The 16,933-nt window shown below is 38.2% G+C and overlaps 1 protein-coding gene across 1 annotated transcript; it reads right to left on the reverse strand.

Moving 5' to 3' along the window:
• Nucleotides 1-9,194: 9,194 nt before the first annotated feature.
• On the reverse strand, nt 9,195-16,573 carry sinhcaf (SIN3-HDAC complex associated factor). The gene is made up of 6 exons (XM_063003835.1): nt 16,543-16,573; nt 11,693-11,820; nt 11,326-11,425; nt 11,108-11,231; nt 10,062-10,209; nt 9,195-9,682 (listed from the first exon to the last, which is right to left on the reverse strand). Exons 2-6 carry the CDS (start codon nt 11,818-11,820, stop codon nt 9,364-9,366), a joined length of 819 nt encoding a protein of 272 aa, XP_062859905.1. The 5' UTR covers nt 16,543-16,573; the 3' UTR covers nt 9,195-9,363.
• Between the last annotated feature and the right edge of the window lie 360 nt (nt 16,574-16,933).

A 16,933-nucleotide genomic window follows, 5' to 3' on the forward strand; every position in this document is an offset into this window, starting at 1 on the left:
CGTCATGTTTTACACTTTGGTTACATTCATGACAGGAACGGTAGTTATTCATTACACAAGGTTCATCAGTTCACAAGGTTATGTCAAACACAGTCATGGACAATTTAGTGTCTCCAATTCACCTCACTTGCATGTCTTTGGACTGTGGGAGGAAACTGGAGCACCCGGAGGAAACCCAAGCGGACACGGGGAGAACATGCAAACTCCACACAGAAAGGACCCGGGCCGGCCCACCTGGGGATCTAACCCAGGACCTTCTTGCTGTGAGGCAACAGTGCTACCCACTTAGCCACTGCAGAGATATAATGTAAATGTATCAGTATGGTTCTGGTTGTGAGGTATAAGGTAAATGTATCAGTATGGTTCTGGTTGTGAGGTATAAGGTAAATGTATCAGTATGGTTCTGGTTGTGAGGTATAAGGTAAATGTATCAGTATGGTTCTGGTTGTGAGGTATAAGGTAAATGTATCAGTATGGTTCTGGTTGTGAGGTATAAGGTAAATGTATCAGTATGGTTCTGGTTGTGAGGTATAAGGTAAATGTATCAGTATGGTTCTGGTTGTGAGGTATAAGGTAAATGTATCAGTATGGTTCTGGTTGTGAGGTTTAAGGTAAATGTATCAGTATGGTTCTGGTTGTGAGGTATAATGTAAATGTATCAGTATGGTTCTGGTTGTGAGGTATAATGTAAATGTATCAGTATGGTTCTGGTTGTGAGGTATAATGTAAATGTATCAGTATGGTTCTGGTTGTGAGGTATAAGGTAAATGTATCAGTATGGTTCTGGTTGTGAGGTATAAGGTAAATGTATCAGTATGGTTCTGGTTGTGAGGTATAAGGTAAATGTATCAGTATGGTTCTGGTTGTGAGGTATAAGGTAAATGTATCAGTATGGTTCTGGTTGTGAGGTATAAGGTAAATGTATCAGTATGGTTCTGGTTGTGAGGTATAAGGTAAATGTATCAGTATGGTTCTGGTTGTGAGGTATAAGGTAAATGTATCAGTATGGTTCTGGTTGTGAGGTATAAGGTAAATGTATCAGTATGGTTCTGGTTGTGAGGTATAAGGTAAATGTATCAGTATGGTTCTGGTTGTGAGGTATAAGGTAAATGTATCAGTATGGTTCTGGTTGTGAGGTATAATGTAAATGTATCAGTATGGTTCTGCTTGTGAGGTATAAAGTAAATGTATCAGTATGGTTCTGGTTGTGAGGTATAAGGTAAATGTATCAGTATGGTTCTGGTTGTGAGGTATAAGGTAAATGTATCAGTATGGTTCTGGTTGTGAGGTATAAGGTAAATGTATCAGTATGGTTCTGGTTGTGAGGTATAAGGTAAATGTATCAGTATGGTTCTGGTTGTGAGGTATAAGGTAAATGTATCAGTATGGTTCTGCTTGTGAGGTATAAGGTAAATGTATCAGTATGGTTCTGGTTGTGAGGTATAAGGTAAATGTATCAGTATGGTTCTGGTTGTGAGGTATAAGGTAAATGTATCAGTATGGTTCTGGTTGTGAGGTATAATGTAAATGTATCAGTATGGTTCTGGTTGTGAGGTATAATGTAAATGTATCAGTATGGTTCTGGTTGTGAGGTATAATGTAAATGTATCAGTATGGTTCTGGTTGTGAGGTATAAGGTAAATGTATCAGTATGGTTCTGGTTGTGAGGTATAAGGTAAATGTATCAGTATGGTTCTGGTTGTGAGGTATAAGGTAAATGTATCAGTATGGTTCTGGTTGTGAGGTATAAGGTAAATGTATCAGTATGGTTCTGGTTGTGAGGTATAATGTAAATGTATCAGTATGGTTCTGGTTGTGAGGTATAAGGTAAATGTATCAGTATGGTTCTGGTTGTGAGGTATAAGGTAAATGTATCAGTATGGTTCTGGTTGTGAGGTATAATGTAAATGTATCAGTATGGTTCTGGTTGTGAGGTATAACGTAAATGTATCAGTATGGTTCTGGTTTTAAGGTACAATGTAAATGTATCAGTATGGTTCTGGTTTTAAGGTACAATGTAAATGTATCAGTATGGTTCTGGTTTTGATATTTAAAAGTAATAAATATTAACAGCTCATCTATACAAAGGAGCACAAAGCATTTGTATAAAAAAAAAACTTTTAAACCATATAAAAGCAATGATAAATCAGGAACGGGACCTTGTAAATATTAATATATTAAGTTAAATTGGTCTCTATATAATTTTAAGTCTAGGCATTATTTTATTACATCTGCCTGTCTTCACATTGTTCTGGACAGGAATGGAACAAAAGTAACTGTTATTGCAATACTTAAAAAGTGGGGTATTTCGAATAAGAAGTCGACCTCAGCCACGTTGTGTAGAATAGGCAACTTTATCACCCTGTTACATTCTTATTGTTACAAACTTATGCATTAGGGTTCTGCTGCAAAATCCTGCATTCACCTCTACAGGACAAACCATTTTACGTACTGACAAACACCATTGAGGAAAAAAAAAAACATGAACTAACCTTAAGCGCCTCTTCAGCTGTAAATATTGTTTTCACAGCTGTATGATGAATGAAACAAACTCCTCCACAGTGAGGGGAAACCTAGTATACAGCTGAGCTCAGAGACCTGCGCATCAGCGATCCAGCAGTTGTTTAATGGAGACCGAAAGTTTGCAGCTTTTGACCCTTTTATGCACTCTCATCAACACCGCCGCAGCAGCTGTGAGCCCAATTATGACGTCATGACGCTGATCATACCTACAGCCAAAACGCGCCTGAATGCGTGCAAGGTCTGTTATGTTTTCACTTCGTAAAACCCCATTACGAAATAATGCTGACATAACAATTGAAAAAAGCTTATTTTAAAATAATTAATAATAATAACTAAATAATTTAATATGAGCAGTTTATGAGTAAGCATGCTTTTCCTATCCGATGTAAAGAATATAGTTCCTTAGTGGCCAGACCCAGCTTGTGAAGAGTCATTCAAGTTTAAAAAAACCAGAGTAAAGTTCTTAAATAGAATACGCACATACACTCATCAGCCATAACATTAAAATCACCTCCTTGTTTCTACACTCACTGTCCATTTTATCAGCTTCACTTACCTGTAAAAGCACTTTGTAGTTCTACAATTACTGACTGTAGTCCATGTTTCTCTGCATGCTTTGTTAGCCCCCTTTTATGCTGTTCTTCAATGGTCAGGACTCTTCCAGGACCACTACAGAGCAGGTATTATTTGGTTGGTGGATCATTCTCAGCACTGCAGTGACTGACATGGTGGTGGTGTGTTAGTGTGTGTTGTGCTGGTATGAGTGGATCAGACGCAGCAGCGCTGCTGGAGTTTTTAAATACTGTGTCCACTCTATTAGACACTCTTACCTAGTTGGTCCACCTTGTAGATGTAGATCTCTCATCTATTGCTGCTGTTAGAGTTGGTCATCTTCTAGACCTTCATCAGTGGTCACAGGGTGCTGTTAGCTGGATATTTTTGGTTGGTGGACTTTTCTCAGTCCAGCAGTGACAGTGAGGTGTTTAAAAACTCCTTCAGCATTGCTGTGTCTTATCTGCAAACTAACTCAAAATAAAAAGCACCAGATTTGTGGATCACTATATTTGTTACCTTGAGAGTTTCAGCTGATGGTTAACTGGCTTTCCTTGTTGCAGTGTGTGTGGATATTTGTTTTCTCTTCTACTTGTTGTCCTCAAGTTTTCTTGTTTAAACATGTTTCCAATGTTCAAATAAATTTGCTTAAATGAGAGGCCAAAAGGGTCAAGTGACCCCAAAACAGTCAGACCCCAAATTGTTTGTGCTATTTCCTTTTAAAATTTTATTTATTTGGTATATACAGTGTATCACAAAAGTGAGTACACCCCTCACATTTCTGCAAATATTTTATTATATCTTTTCATGGGACAACACTATAGAAATGAAACTTGGATATAACTTAGAGTAGTCAGTGTACAACTTGTATAGCAGTGTAGATTTACTGTCTTCTGAAAATAACTCAACACACAGCCATTAATGTCTAAATGGCTGGCAACATAAGTGAGTACACCCCACAGTGAACATGTCCAAATTGTGCCCAAAGTGTCATTATTTTGTGTGACCACCATTATTATCCAGCACTGCCTTAACCCTCCTGGGCATGGAATTCACCAGAGCTGCACAGGTTGCTACTGGAATCCTCTTCCACTCCTCCATGATGACATCACGGAGCTGGTGGATGTTAGACACCTTGAACTCCTCCACCTTCCACTTGAGGATGCGCCACAGGTGCTCAATTGGGTTTAGTCCATCACCTTTACCTTCAGCTTCCTCAGCAAGGCAGTTGTCATCTTGGAGGTTGTGTTTGGGGTCGTTATCCTGTTGGAAAACTGCCATGAGGCCCAGTTTTCGAAGGGAGGGGATCATGCTCTGTTTCAGAATGTCACAGTACATGTTGGAATTCATGTTTCCCTCAATGAACTGCAGCTCCCCAGTGCCAGCAACACTCATGCAGCCCAAGACCATGATGCTACCACCACCATGCTTGACTGTAGGCAAGATACAGTTGTCTTGGTACTTCTCACCAGGGCGCCGCCACACATGCTGGACACCATCTGAGCCAAACAAGTTTATCTTGGTCTCGTCAGACCATAGGGCATTCCAGTAATCCATGTTCTCGGACTGCTTGTCTTCAGCAAACTGTTCGCTGGCTTTCTTGTGCGTCAGCTTCCTTCTGGGATGACGACCATGCAGACCGAGTTGATGCAGTGTGCGGCGTATGGTCTGAGCACTGACAGGCTGACCTCCCACGTCTTCAACCTCTGCAGCAATGCTGGCAGCACTCATGTGTCTATTTTTTAAAGCCAACCTCTGGATATGACGCCGAACACATGGACTCAACTTCTTTGGTCGACCCTGGCGAAGCCTGTTCCGAATGGAACCTGTCCTGGAAAACCGCTGTATGACCTTGGCCACCATGCTGTAGCTCAGTTTCAGGGTGTTAGCAATCTTCATATAGCCCAGGCCATCTTTGTGGAGAGCAACAATTCTATTTTTCACATCCTCAGAGAGTTCTTTGCCATGAGGTGCCATGTTGAATATCCAGTGGCCAGTATGAGAGAATTGTACCCAAAACACCAAATTTAACAGCCCTGCTCCCCATTTACACCTGGGACCTTGACACATGACACCAGGGAGGGACAACGACACATTTGGGCACAATTTGGACATGTTCACTGTGGGGTGTACTCACTTATGTTGCCAGCCATTTAGACATTAATGGCTGTGTGTTGAGTTATTTTCAGAAGACAGTAAATCTACACTGCTATACAAGCTGTACACTGACTACTCTAAGTTATATCCAAGTTTCATGTCTATAGTGTTGTCCCATGAAAAGATATAATGAAATATTTGCAGAAATGTGAGGGGTGTACTCACTTCTGTGATACACTGTATTTATTACATTTTAAAGAAATTGATTCAGATTTTCTCTAATGGTGCTTGTGTGGCATAGCAGTTATTACGCCAGGCCACCACTGAGATCTGGGTTCAAATCTCAACAGAGCTAGGCCAGCTGGGTGTCTAAGCATTGGTGGAGAGTTGACAGTGAATGGCCAAAGGCCTGCAACTGACACCCAGGCTACTTCACAAACAGTACTGGGCATTACACATCACTAAAAAAAGAAGAATGGCCATGGTATACTGGCACCTATTAGAGGACAGCCAAGAAAATAAATTGTGATACTTAAATACAACAAAACAACCTGTAACAAAACTTAACCAGTTTTTAACCATATTTTCCTATATGTAATTTTTGAAACATATCTTTGTTTATGGTAATAAAGTAAAGTAATTTACTATAAGTACAAACTAACTTTTGAAGTGAATATTTGCACTAAAAGTAAATTAGACACAAAAACAAGTAGTCAGATGCCTCCCAATATTATCAAACTTGGAAAAAAATAAAGTTTAAATTGAAATATTACAAAAATGCAAACAACCAAAAACATTGCAAGCTGTTTATTGAGAATTACATAAAAAGTAGAGTATGTAAAAAGTACAAAACCTAGTATAGCTCTAATAAAGTTGATACAAAGTGCATAGCTACAATACATGCCTGCGAAGTACAACTAATGAAATAAACTTAAGCAAAGTTACAGGCAGGTACTGGACATGATCTTACCTGAAGAGAGAAATAATAATATACAGCTGTCAAACTAGCTTAAAAGGTAAAATCCAGGTGAAATGATGAGTCGAGTATGAATCGTGTTGCCATAAAACTAATAATACTTAAAAGAAAAAGTAATATTGCATGTTGCAAATAAATACGAAATAAATAACAGAGAATATTATAACCATTCACCTGAAAACACCTTAAAGAGTATTTACAAATTATGGATTAATATACTGTGACAGATCGTTTTAAAATGTGTTTTAAATGTAATACACTATCATAGCTGAAACTGAGAAACTTGTAGAGAAACCATAACATCGTTCTGTCATTTCATTGATCCTTAATTCACACAGCTGCCAACAGAGATCAACACTACAATTCATTAAAACCCACAAAGCACAGAGTTAAATTCAGTCACAGCACTGGGAAAAATTTGTAATTGATTGTGTTTCGGGGAAACCAAGGGCTTGATTTCTGCCTTAACCCTCATGTTCTGTTTGGGGTCCCTCAGACCCCAGAGCCACTTTAACAGCTCACAAAATAACCTTAAAATCAGCCTGATACTTCATAACTTTTCCCAATTTAATGGAAACTGCAAATAAACAATATTTTTGTATTGAAAATGTTCCAAACATCCCCTAATTTATTCTAGACCTCAGCTAGAATACGCGATTAAAGACAATGGATTTTCATATGTTTTTAGTTTCTGTCTGGTGAGGGTACAAATCACACAACACAGGAGTCTATATCAGTAAAGTCAATATCAACAGAACACAAGGGTTAAGCCACAAAATGACATCTATAAGTTTGATATTCAGTCTTAGTCAATCATGTCAGACCTAAGACAGCAAGTAAAAATATTCATAGTGCCCTCACAAGTTGAACATACATAAACAATTAGTTCTAATCTATAGAAAAACTCCTCTGAAAAGGGAACATGTAGCTCATTAAGGAAAATAAAACTGTACAGAATTATACATCATTTTTTTTCACAGAATCCTACAATAATAAGAAGAAAATGGGGCCTGGATATTTTAATATAGTTGATGAATAAGATTGAATAACAACACCCTTAAATAAACCAACAGCATGAAACAAAAAAGCATTTCACACATATGACCACAAACCATTCCTTACAAAACAGAAAAGAACATGAAGCTGTATTTTCAGTACAGAATTTACAAATGCAGACCAAAAATAGGAGGTACTGTATGTGAAAATGATTGCCTGTATCAGTGCAGTAAATAAGAATGACATTGTTTCATATCTAATCATTGCTCTCAAATTTGCTGAACTATTAATGTCATATTCACAAATAAAAGAAATTGTGCCTTTTTACATGGCAATGCTATATAATTTTTTTGTTTTTATTGTATATTATTTAGAAAAATATATATATTTATCAAAGCTTTATAAAAATGCCCAAAACATCAATGCTTAGAAGATAAACAAAGAACAATCTGGAAGTCTTAGGACAGTCGTGCAAGATTCATGCAGATTCTCTTTGAAACAATGGCTTCTTTAGTGATCATGCAATGGATATTGCTCTAAATATTTACAGCACTATGATTGTGGTTTTGGAAATGTATTTGGAGGACTGATCTGGCTTAATGTGTTGCAGCACCAAGTAATGCTAAAAGAGTAAATGGTGTGATGAAACACTGACCTGTGATCAGATTTTTAGAATGAAAGAGAGGACTTTGGTTGAAACCATTGGTTAAGACTACAAATGAAGACTAAGGCCTAGTGCTTACTAACATTTGTCAAATAGAAATGTATATTTTATCAGTTTTACTCATCCATACTAAAACCATAGCAACACTGAACAGAGAGGCATTGCAGTGGAATGCAGCCAGAAACAGATAATCAGGGAGCTTTTCATACATCTAACATTTTCATTTACTGAATAAACAACCTAAGCTTTGTAGTTATCCTACAATCCTAGTTGCATCTCCAAGGTTAAGAACTTCTGCATGAAGGTCTGGGTTCTACAGACGTTCAGCCCTCCCTATAATTAAAAGACTGGCATGATAAATAAAATTACCTACCCATTAGAATTGGGTTTAATTGTTCACTACAGATTGGAAAATTCAGGACCACGACTTGGGTATTACTAACCTACAGTATGTTTAAAGTAGATGATATCAAAATCTATTTTAAGAAAAGACAGTTAAAACAAACTGTGGACAACACAAGCTGGAAGAGTATCAAAAAAGCTTTACATTTAACATACGTAGCTGCCAGGGCAAATCATAAGAGTTAATGTCAAAATTAAAATGGCAGAAATGGAGCACTGCATACACTATATGGTCAACAGTATGTGGATCCTTCTCCTAATTAATGGAATTCCTGCGTTTCAGACACCCATTGCTAATAGGTGTTTACAATTATTTATATGAAGTCAATTCTATGCTTTCAATATTTTGACAACAGTTTAGATAAGGTCATGTTTGTGCCTCTGTGCACAAAGCAAGGTCCAGGTTTGACAAGTCTGGTATGAAGGGCATCCAGTGGCTTTACAGAACTGTAATACCATAAGCAGACCAGGCTGTCTCTTGCAACATAATTGATTAATCCAGACCATTGATCCAGAACGCAGTAGCCACAGAAGAGGGACCAACATAACACCCTTGGTTTCAGAATGCGATGCCTGACACTGATGGTCAGATGTCTACATATCTTTGGCCATATAGTGTGTGTTGTATGTAGTGTATGCACGTAAAGAGTAGGACACAATTAGGAATTTGGTCTACTCCATTGGAAAATTATCTGAAAAGTGTGGCCTAAACACATACAGCATTTTTCGTGTCTGTTTGGACTAGGCCTGAGAGGGAAAGGCAGCATTATAGGTAAATTGTGTCAGTAAATTCTATTAAATACTCATACTGACCGAACAGATACACCCTCTCTACAGCTTTATGTTGTATATAGATCCAGCATATTAACATAGTGAACACTTTTACATAAATCAATAAAGTGAAAAAGCAGTAAGAGCCAAAACATAAAAATCTAAGCAAAAGCACAAACAAAGAATTGGTGTACAGTAAAGAGACCAGTACAACACACAAATAAACAATCATGAGATGTTAATCCACCCCAACCAAAAAAGAATAAGTTTTTAGCTGCTCTTAAAGACAATCTAAATGAACTTCTGTGAGAGTGCCTTAAAAACCCCTCCCCAAACCCTAAAGACATCCTTAGAATGCCCAATCAGTTCTAGAAATGGAACTTTACCACTCCTCATCCTCAGCTTTGAGGGGCAGCGGCAGAGAGTCGGAGGTCGGGAGCAGAGAGTCGGAGTGTGAGAGCAGAGGGTTAGGAAGCGGAAGTGGAGAGTCGAGGTGAGGGAGCGGAGAGTCGAGGTGGGGAGACGCTAATATGCCATGGCTCTCCTCCTTGTCCAACTCGGTGTCTTCTTCCTCCTGCTCATCCTCCTCTTCCTCAGGCTCCTGCACTTGTTTTTTCTGATAGCAGGGCTTGTAAAGATGTGGGTCAATAAGCACTTCTCCAAAACGACCTTTGTAGATAATGCCACAGCACACCCGCTGTCTACAGAACACAACACAAAGATCATGTGAGACTCATTCATATGGAAATGTACTTCACATGTAATTCATTTTACAAACATTTTTGTCTCTTTCAGTCAGTTAGCAGTGTGTGCAATAATCCTCTTCTGGATGGTTTTCATTTTTGGAATGCTGACCAGGATAAATGAAGTGACAGGTAGAATTTATTGTTGTAAAATTGCAAATTCACTACACTTAATTTTGGTTAAATGCATGCTATAATTAGTATGGGCTGTATGAAACTACATTGGTAGCATCAGGATAAACTAGATGCCATAACTGTGCAAAAGCTGCACAGATTACATGTGATTTTTTTAAATGCCCTATCATAACAGAAAGTGGCTTCAAAAACACAAACATACCTTTTCCAATATGTCAGATCTAGAAAAGAAAAGACTGGGGAGCGGGCAGAGCCAGGAGCCAACTCTGAGTCAGAGCCCTCGTCTGATTGGCTGTAACTGGGAGACTGTGCTGGACTTGTGCTGGAAGTGGTGCTATGAGCATCAGAGTCTAAACAGAAAGAGTTTCCAATGACATCAGGTTGATTTAAAAAATACACTTTGTGAAACTGACAATGTTAAAATAATCTGTATCTGATGGTGTACAAATTTTACATGGAGAAGATAAATGTCTACTAAATCTAGACCCTATTATTAAGAAGTTGTAACCAATGACCCAAATAGGGATAATAATGATTAACCAACAAATGGTTAACAAACAAAAGTGGGATTTTAATGCCATGGCTGTTTATAGGCTATTTTTATGGCAGGAACGGTTGTGAGGGACTTTAAGGGAACAAGGTATTGTTCATTTTATTGTTTATTTAATGTATGGTTGAGTCTTGTCTGGTAATATTCAGATGTGCATTTTTAGTATTGTTAGGCATATAAAGTACAATAATATAAGTACTATTTTAATAGGTGCCGTCAGCTATAATTGGTCATTGAACTAGTTTTTGACCACAAAACCCATTTGGCACTACGCATACATTAATCCCGTACCCAGATGTGTTGGTTATTCTATAAAAATAATATGAATATTCAGCCCTATGCTCCAGTATTATGGTAGGACATGGCTTAATCTTAGAAGATGTAATGATGCTGTTGTGAGAACAGCTTTCATATACCAGCTGCTTCTGCATTATTTGATTCAACCATGTTCTGTATGTTTCACCTACTAACTGACTTGGTAATCTGAAGTTCCCCACACCACATTTAAACTCTGGTCTGTGAGCATTCTTCACTACAAATCCTGTGCAACACCTGATGTTAAAATCAATTTCTTTTTTTCATTAAGCGATATCCAAATTTACTCTGGAGGTATTAAAATGTAAAGAATTAATGCACACCTTTCACTCACCTTTTTATTGCAGTGATATAATTGAGTAACATATGAAATGTTTACTTACTGTTTTGTTTCAGTTCTTTTTGCACTCTGCAGATCTGACTTGGTCTGATTCTTCTAGAAAGAGACTTGACCTTCTTGGACTTAATGGTCATCTTTAGGCTAGGTCCACCTCTGGCATCAACTACCTGTAGAATAGCACTATTTTATAAAACTATACATTTTAGAAAAAAAATAAATTAATGATTACTAGCTCGTAAAAGACTTCCAGCACTGACTTACATGATTCCAGTTCTTTTTGGAGCCTACTGGAAGCTTCTTCCATCGTTTTACTAACAGCACACACGCATTACAAATTTCTCCAGAGCGTGTTTCACCAAGGCTGCAGAAACATCAATAAAGAAACTTTATACTTTAAACTTTATTCTGATTGTGCACTATATCTGTGCCATGGTAAATGCAAAAAGGGTGCAAAAAGAACTAACAACTCTTTACTGTTTCCATCCTGATTATATTGCACATAAAAATTTTAAACAATATTCAAAGTAGAAATCTATTTATTATGCATGATACAAATTATTGATGACTACATAGTTATTATGGAACAATCCATTTTTAGAAAGTCTCTTTCACTGACGCATGAGCTTACCCAAAACAGCTCTGAAAGTCTCTCTCATAGCGTTTGCTGTCAGTAAAGCGAGAGCTGGAGGACTTTGCCCTGCAGATACAGCAACCATCCAAACTGCGGTACATCTTCGGCTTATGAAAGCCAAACATCTGAAAACAGATGAGATAATGCATCAATACACAATGATTAATATTAAATTTACTACACTTTTAAGTCATATAAAACGTGATGTGTAGCCAACTAAATGTTACAAATCAGATAAGTCATAGCTGCTTTTGTGCAACACTTAAATTTTTCATAACATGATTAAAAACATGTACTGTATTGACTGTAAACAATGTGCTACACCTAAACAGAAACGTATACAGCATGGTTAATCTAATCTTTATCTAAGAATTTTAAGCACTGTCGTCACACAACAATGTTTGTGTGGGTTTCCTCTACAATCCAAATACATGCAAAGTGAGGTGAATTGGATATACAAAATTGTCTCTGACGGTGTTTGACATTGAACTTGAACTGATTAATCAAATGTAACCTGTAACTACCTACCTAATTTTAACCAAAGTGTAAAACATGACATTAAAAAACAAACAACATACATGCAAATGAGCACAGCTTTTATTTTATGTGGTAAAGAGCAAAGAAATAACCACCCCTCAGCTAGCGGTGGCCCATTAACTTACTAAAAGACTGTTTATAAATGCATGTATGTTTATTTGTTAATAATTTATTTATTAATTAAATAGAATTTAACGTCATGTTTTACACTTTGGTTACATTCATGACAGAAATGGTAGTTACTCATTACACAAGATTCATCAGCTCACAAGGTTATATCAAACACAGTCATGGACAATTTAGTATCTCCAATTCACCTTACTTGCATGCCTTTGGACTGTGGGAGGAAACCGGAGCACCCGGAGGAAATCCACGCAGAAAGTTGTAGGTTTAAAATCCCAGCTCTGCTATGCAGCCAATGTTGGGCCCTTGAGCAAGGCCCTTAACCCTCTCAGCTCCAGGGGCACTGTTTGATGGCTTCCAAACAAACTGAGATACACGAAAAACGATTGTACTGTACACGTGTATGTATATATGACAAATGCATTCAATGTAATTTTTTTTTGTACTTGTTCTATGCTATTAAACAGGGGCTGTTAATAGTTCTTGGATGGTTTGTTATTTGTATTACAGTATCTATGCACATTATTAATAAATCTATTAAAAAGTATAACAAGGTAATGTACATAAATATAGAAAACTTACCAGTAAAAACATTGTATATTTAATTACAATTCACCACTTTTACCTTATCATAGTAACCTGTTATATGAACAGTGGATAATATTGTGATATTTTAGTTCCTCTCATCATGCCTAGTTCGAAATATTTTACATAGCGTATGGCCAGTCATACAGGGCATAATGGTAAACATTCTCATTATTTTTTAACAACAGTTTAATAACATTACTAGTGACTATGAGGACGCTGATGGGTTGAACGGGCGCCATCAATGCTTAAGCTGTGCGTATCTGTGCTACGTCGCTCAAATATGGCGCCGCCTTTCACAGGACGAAGAAGGAGGACCGCTAAAATGGAGCAACAGCCATGCAGTAAAAACTGAGCACCAAATCAGTCCCAAAGTACAAAAAAAGCTTTGGCTTCTCATATATTAATAATGTTAATGATGATTTTGTGGAAGTCTCCACAGTCTCCATATTGTGTATTTTCACAATAGCTTATTGGTAGGTGTAGCGCTCTATTTTACTAACTCAGCGCGGAACATCACACACAAGCCGTGCACACCACAGCGTCTCTAATAACAGCCTGGTTTATGGTTGTTATATTAACGGTTTGGCTTGTTTATTTCGATTTTTTTCTTGATACCGTAATAGTTCTGTTCACCTTACTTAAACCAAAAGCCAAAAAATAAACATTTAGAGGTATATCTGTGTGGAAATGTGTTAATGTTGAAGCTCCCGCGCAGCTTCTTTGTTAGTGCGCCGCTGCGTCACTGACTCCATGCTGCCTACACTGAGTGCACGTTTTAATAGTCCATGCGCTCCATGAAACTCACACACACACGCATTTATTAATATAACTTGTATAAATACTATTAACCTTAGGAAGCGTAATGTTTTTTTGGTCCAATGTTCGTTAACTTCCAATACAATAGCCTTCAACCTACTTAAAGTCATAGTATTATCTTCAGTCTCATGTTTACATACAATTAAACAAACTGATTGTAACTTATTTGAATCAATTACATGTAAGTGAGAGAAACCAATATGGGAAAACTTTGGTTCTTTGTTGACCATCACTGTTGACCAGCAAACATTTACTCAGAAATACAGTGGAAGTATCCAAACAGTACAACAGCTGTAAAGAAGGAAATTTAGGATGGAGAGTTTATGTAACTCTGGTGTATGGATTTCTGTTAACACTTTTTTATAGATTTAATCATTTGTCAGGACAAAGGAACTTGAAATGCAGCTCAGACTCTACCTGTGGGTCAGTCAAGCAATTAAGATATCACATTCTGAACCAAGTATTCAATTTGCCCAAAAATGCCTTATTATTGGGACACAAATATCAGAAACCTGTGCCACAAAGCTTTGCTGGTTAGTGTTCCATGGAATGTGTGGCATACACCAAAAGGACAGTACAGATCTGAATGCATGGCCCCTACAATAAAGGGTTTCGTGGCTCTAAGTGATCACCTAAGCAATAGGATGCAACAATTCTATTGTGAGTATTAAAACATGTCTTTGCGGTCTGGGCGGCACGGTGGCTAAGTGGGTAGCGCTATCGCCTCACAGGAAGAAGGTCCTGGGTTCGATCCCCAGGTGGGGCGATTGAGGTCCTTTCTGTGTGGAGTTTGCATGTTCTCCCCGTGTCCGTGTGGGTTTCCTCCGGGTGCTCTGGTTTCCTCCCACAGTCCAAAGACATGCAAATGAGGTGAATTGGAGACACTAAATTGTCCATGACTGTGTTCGATATAAACTTGTGAACTGACGAATCTTGTGTAATGAGTAACTACAGTTCCTGTCATGAATGTAACCCAAGTGTAAAACATGACGTTAAAATCCAAATAAACAAACAAACAGTCTTTGCAGTCTATAGACCTTAACCCATTTTAACACCTATGGAAGGTTTTGTTGGTTGGTTGAGTTTTATCGCCATTATAAGCTCTGTATTTAGAGCCATCTCTATGGCGTGCCATTTGTATGTTTTAAAACATTCTTATTAAAAAGGACGTTAAAACCATGAAAGGGGTTTTAGGATACAGGGATACATGTTGTTTACATGTGCATCAAAACTGTAGAGGTTAAAATTACAACAAATGTTTCAATTTAATGCTTTTCAGAAATTTTTTAATCTTAAAATGTGTAGTTTTCCTAAAAATGTCATTTATGTCCGATCCCATCAGGTACAGATTTCTGTCCTGGGTAAAAACTTTGCATTCATATACAATATGTTTCATTGTTAGGGTAGTTGAGCAATGAAGGCACTTTGGGGCCTGTTCTCCTTTTAGTAGATGTATGTGTGTGTGAGTCTTGAATGTCCTATCTCGCATCGTATGAGGGCTGCTTGGTCCCCCCTCTTCTGGGTATAGTTCATTTTGTATGGTTGTACGCTTTGTTGACTTTTCCTGGGTTTGATATTGTCTTGTAAGTCCCAGTTCTCTTGCCATTTCTCATGTACATAACTCTTTATGAGGGGTCTTAAGTCTGTTGGTGGGATGTACGTTGATGTGACTGGTACTTCTGCTATGGAAGGTTTTGGACGGACAAGTTAGAAAATGCTATTATTATTAAAACACCAGATTGGTGTTCCATCCACCCACTCTATATTAGGGGCAGTTGTAACCTAGTGGTTAAGGTACTGGACTAGTCATTGAAAGGTCGTTGGTTAAAGCCCCACTACTGCCATTTTGCCACTGGTGGGCCCTTAAGTCTCAATTGCTTAGACAATACATGGTCACAGTACTGTAAATGGCAAAAACGTAAATGTAAACGTACAGTTCCAGGGACTTTATTGCAATGTGACCCATTAACTTACTAAAAGACTGTTTGTACATGTTTTCTCTAGTTTGTAATTTGTCATTTATTTAAACATTCTATTTATCTAACATTCTATTAAAATGAATATAAAACTCGTAACCCATGCGTGCATGCGGCTCAACACAAGTGAAGAAGCACGTTTGTTTTGAAGCACACCCACCATAAGTAGGTGTGTGATGGACCACACATGCAGTTCAAACGCTGCATCAAAAACATGGGTTCAAACGAAGCGAAAACGATATAAGCTATTTATAATGGTACTTTATATCTCTCAAACATTACACAAAGTAGGACAAGTTCATATCATAAACTAGGCTGCGTGCGTGCGTGTGTACGCCTTCGTTTAAAGGGCTAAAGCTTTTCAACACGCCCACAGCACATGTTCCAAAGCAAACCTATTCGCATTTATTACAAAACAAATAAAGTGTACATTCCCGTTAAATTGAAGCAGTACGTGTTTTCAGGCTTTTTAACCGTCGTTGGGAGAGAGATGTGCGCGCTTTAAAATGGCATCGCACCGCACCTCACCGCCATACACACATGTGCATAATGCGCAAAAGCTAGCCACACCACATCACCCCTTTAACCAAGCGCGCACTTTCTATTTAGTTTCAACCAGCATGGAAAGTAAGCTCTGCTGATCAGACTGACCTTTCTGACTGATGCGACACACGGTCCACTCTCACAGCGCATTGTCACATTACCTCAAAACTTACAAAAACCGCTATTGCTCAGTCAAATTCACCTTTCTGCACACGGAGACAGCCGAGAACATTCTAAACAGTTCTTACAAAGTGTTATTCCTACCTTGTTATGTAGCAAAACAGGTCAGTGAGGCGAACTGGAAAACGGTCCGAGTGTTACTCATTAAACAATGCGCCACTGCTAAGCACGCTACTCGTCCTCAATGTCTCACTTTCTGTCTCAGCGTAGTAAAGCATCTGCGCATGCGCCACGGCCCGTCCTCCATTTTCTGAATTTCTTCAATCAAACTCATTTGCATATAGATCTGACGTCGGGCCGCGTCTGGATTCTATTGTCCATATAAGGAAGAGAAAATTAGGCGGGAAAGTGGGCGGCTCCCGTTGCCAGGGCACTGGCCCTTTCAAATCTGACCGCTGTGTTCTGAGTGGGCGGAGCTACAGGATTCTACAGCGCCAGCAGCTGCGCAGATGCGAGATGAAAAGAGAGAACAACT

Source organism: Trichomycterus rosablanca, chromosome 1, assembly GCF_030014385.1.
Source record: "Trichomycterus rosablanca isolate fTriRos1 chromosome 1, fTriRos1.hap1, whole genome shotgun sequence".
Lineage (NCBI taxonomy): Eukaryota > Metazoa > Chordata > Actinopteri > Siluriformes > Trichomycteridae > Trichomycterus > Trichomycterus rosablanca.

Excerpts from the sequence above, each read along its gene's own strand:
- sinhcaf (XM_063003835.1), bottom strand. The coding sequence starts at position 11,820 with ATGTTTGGCTTTCATAAGCCGAAGATGTACCGCAGTTTGGATGGTTGC. Across the intron at positions 11,232-11,325 it reads CCAAAAAGAACTGGAATCAT|GTAGTTGATGCCAGAGGTGG; the intron begins GTAAGTCAGTGC and ends GCTATTCTACAG. Across the intron at positions 9,683-10,061 it reads GATCTGACATATTGGAAAAG|ACAGCGGGTGTGCTGTGGCA; the intron begins GTATGTTTGTGT and ends TGTGTTCTGTAG.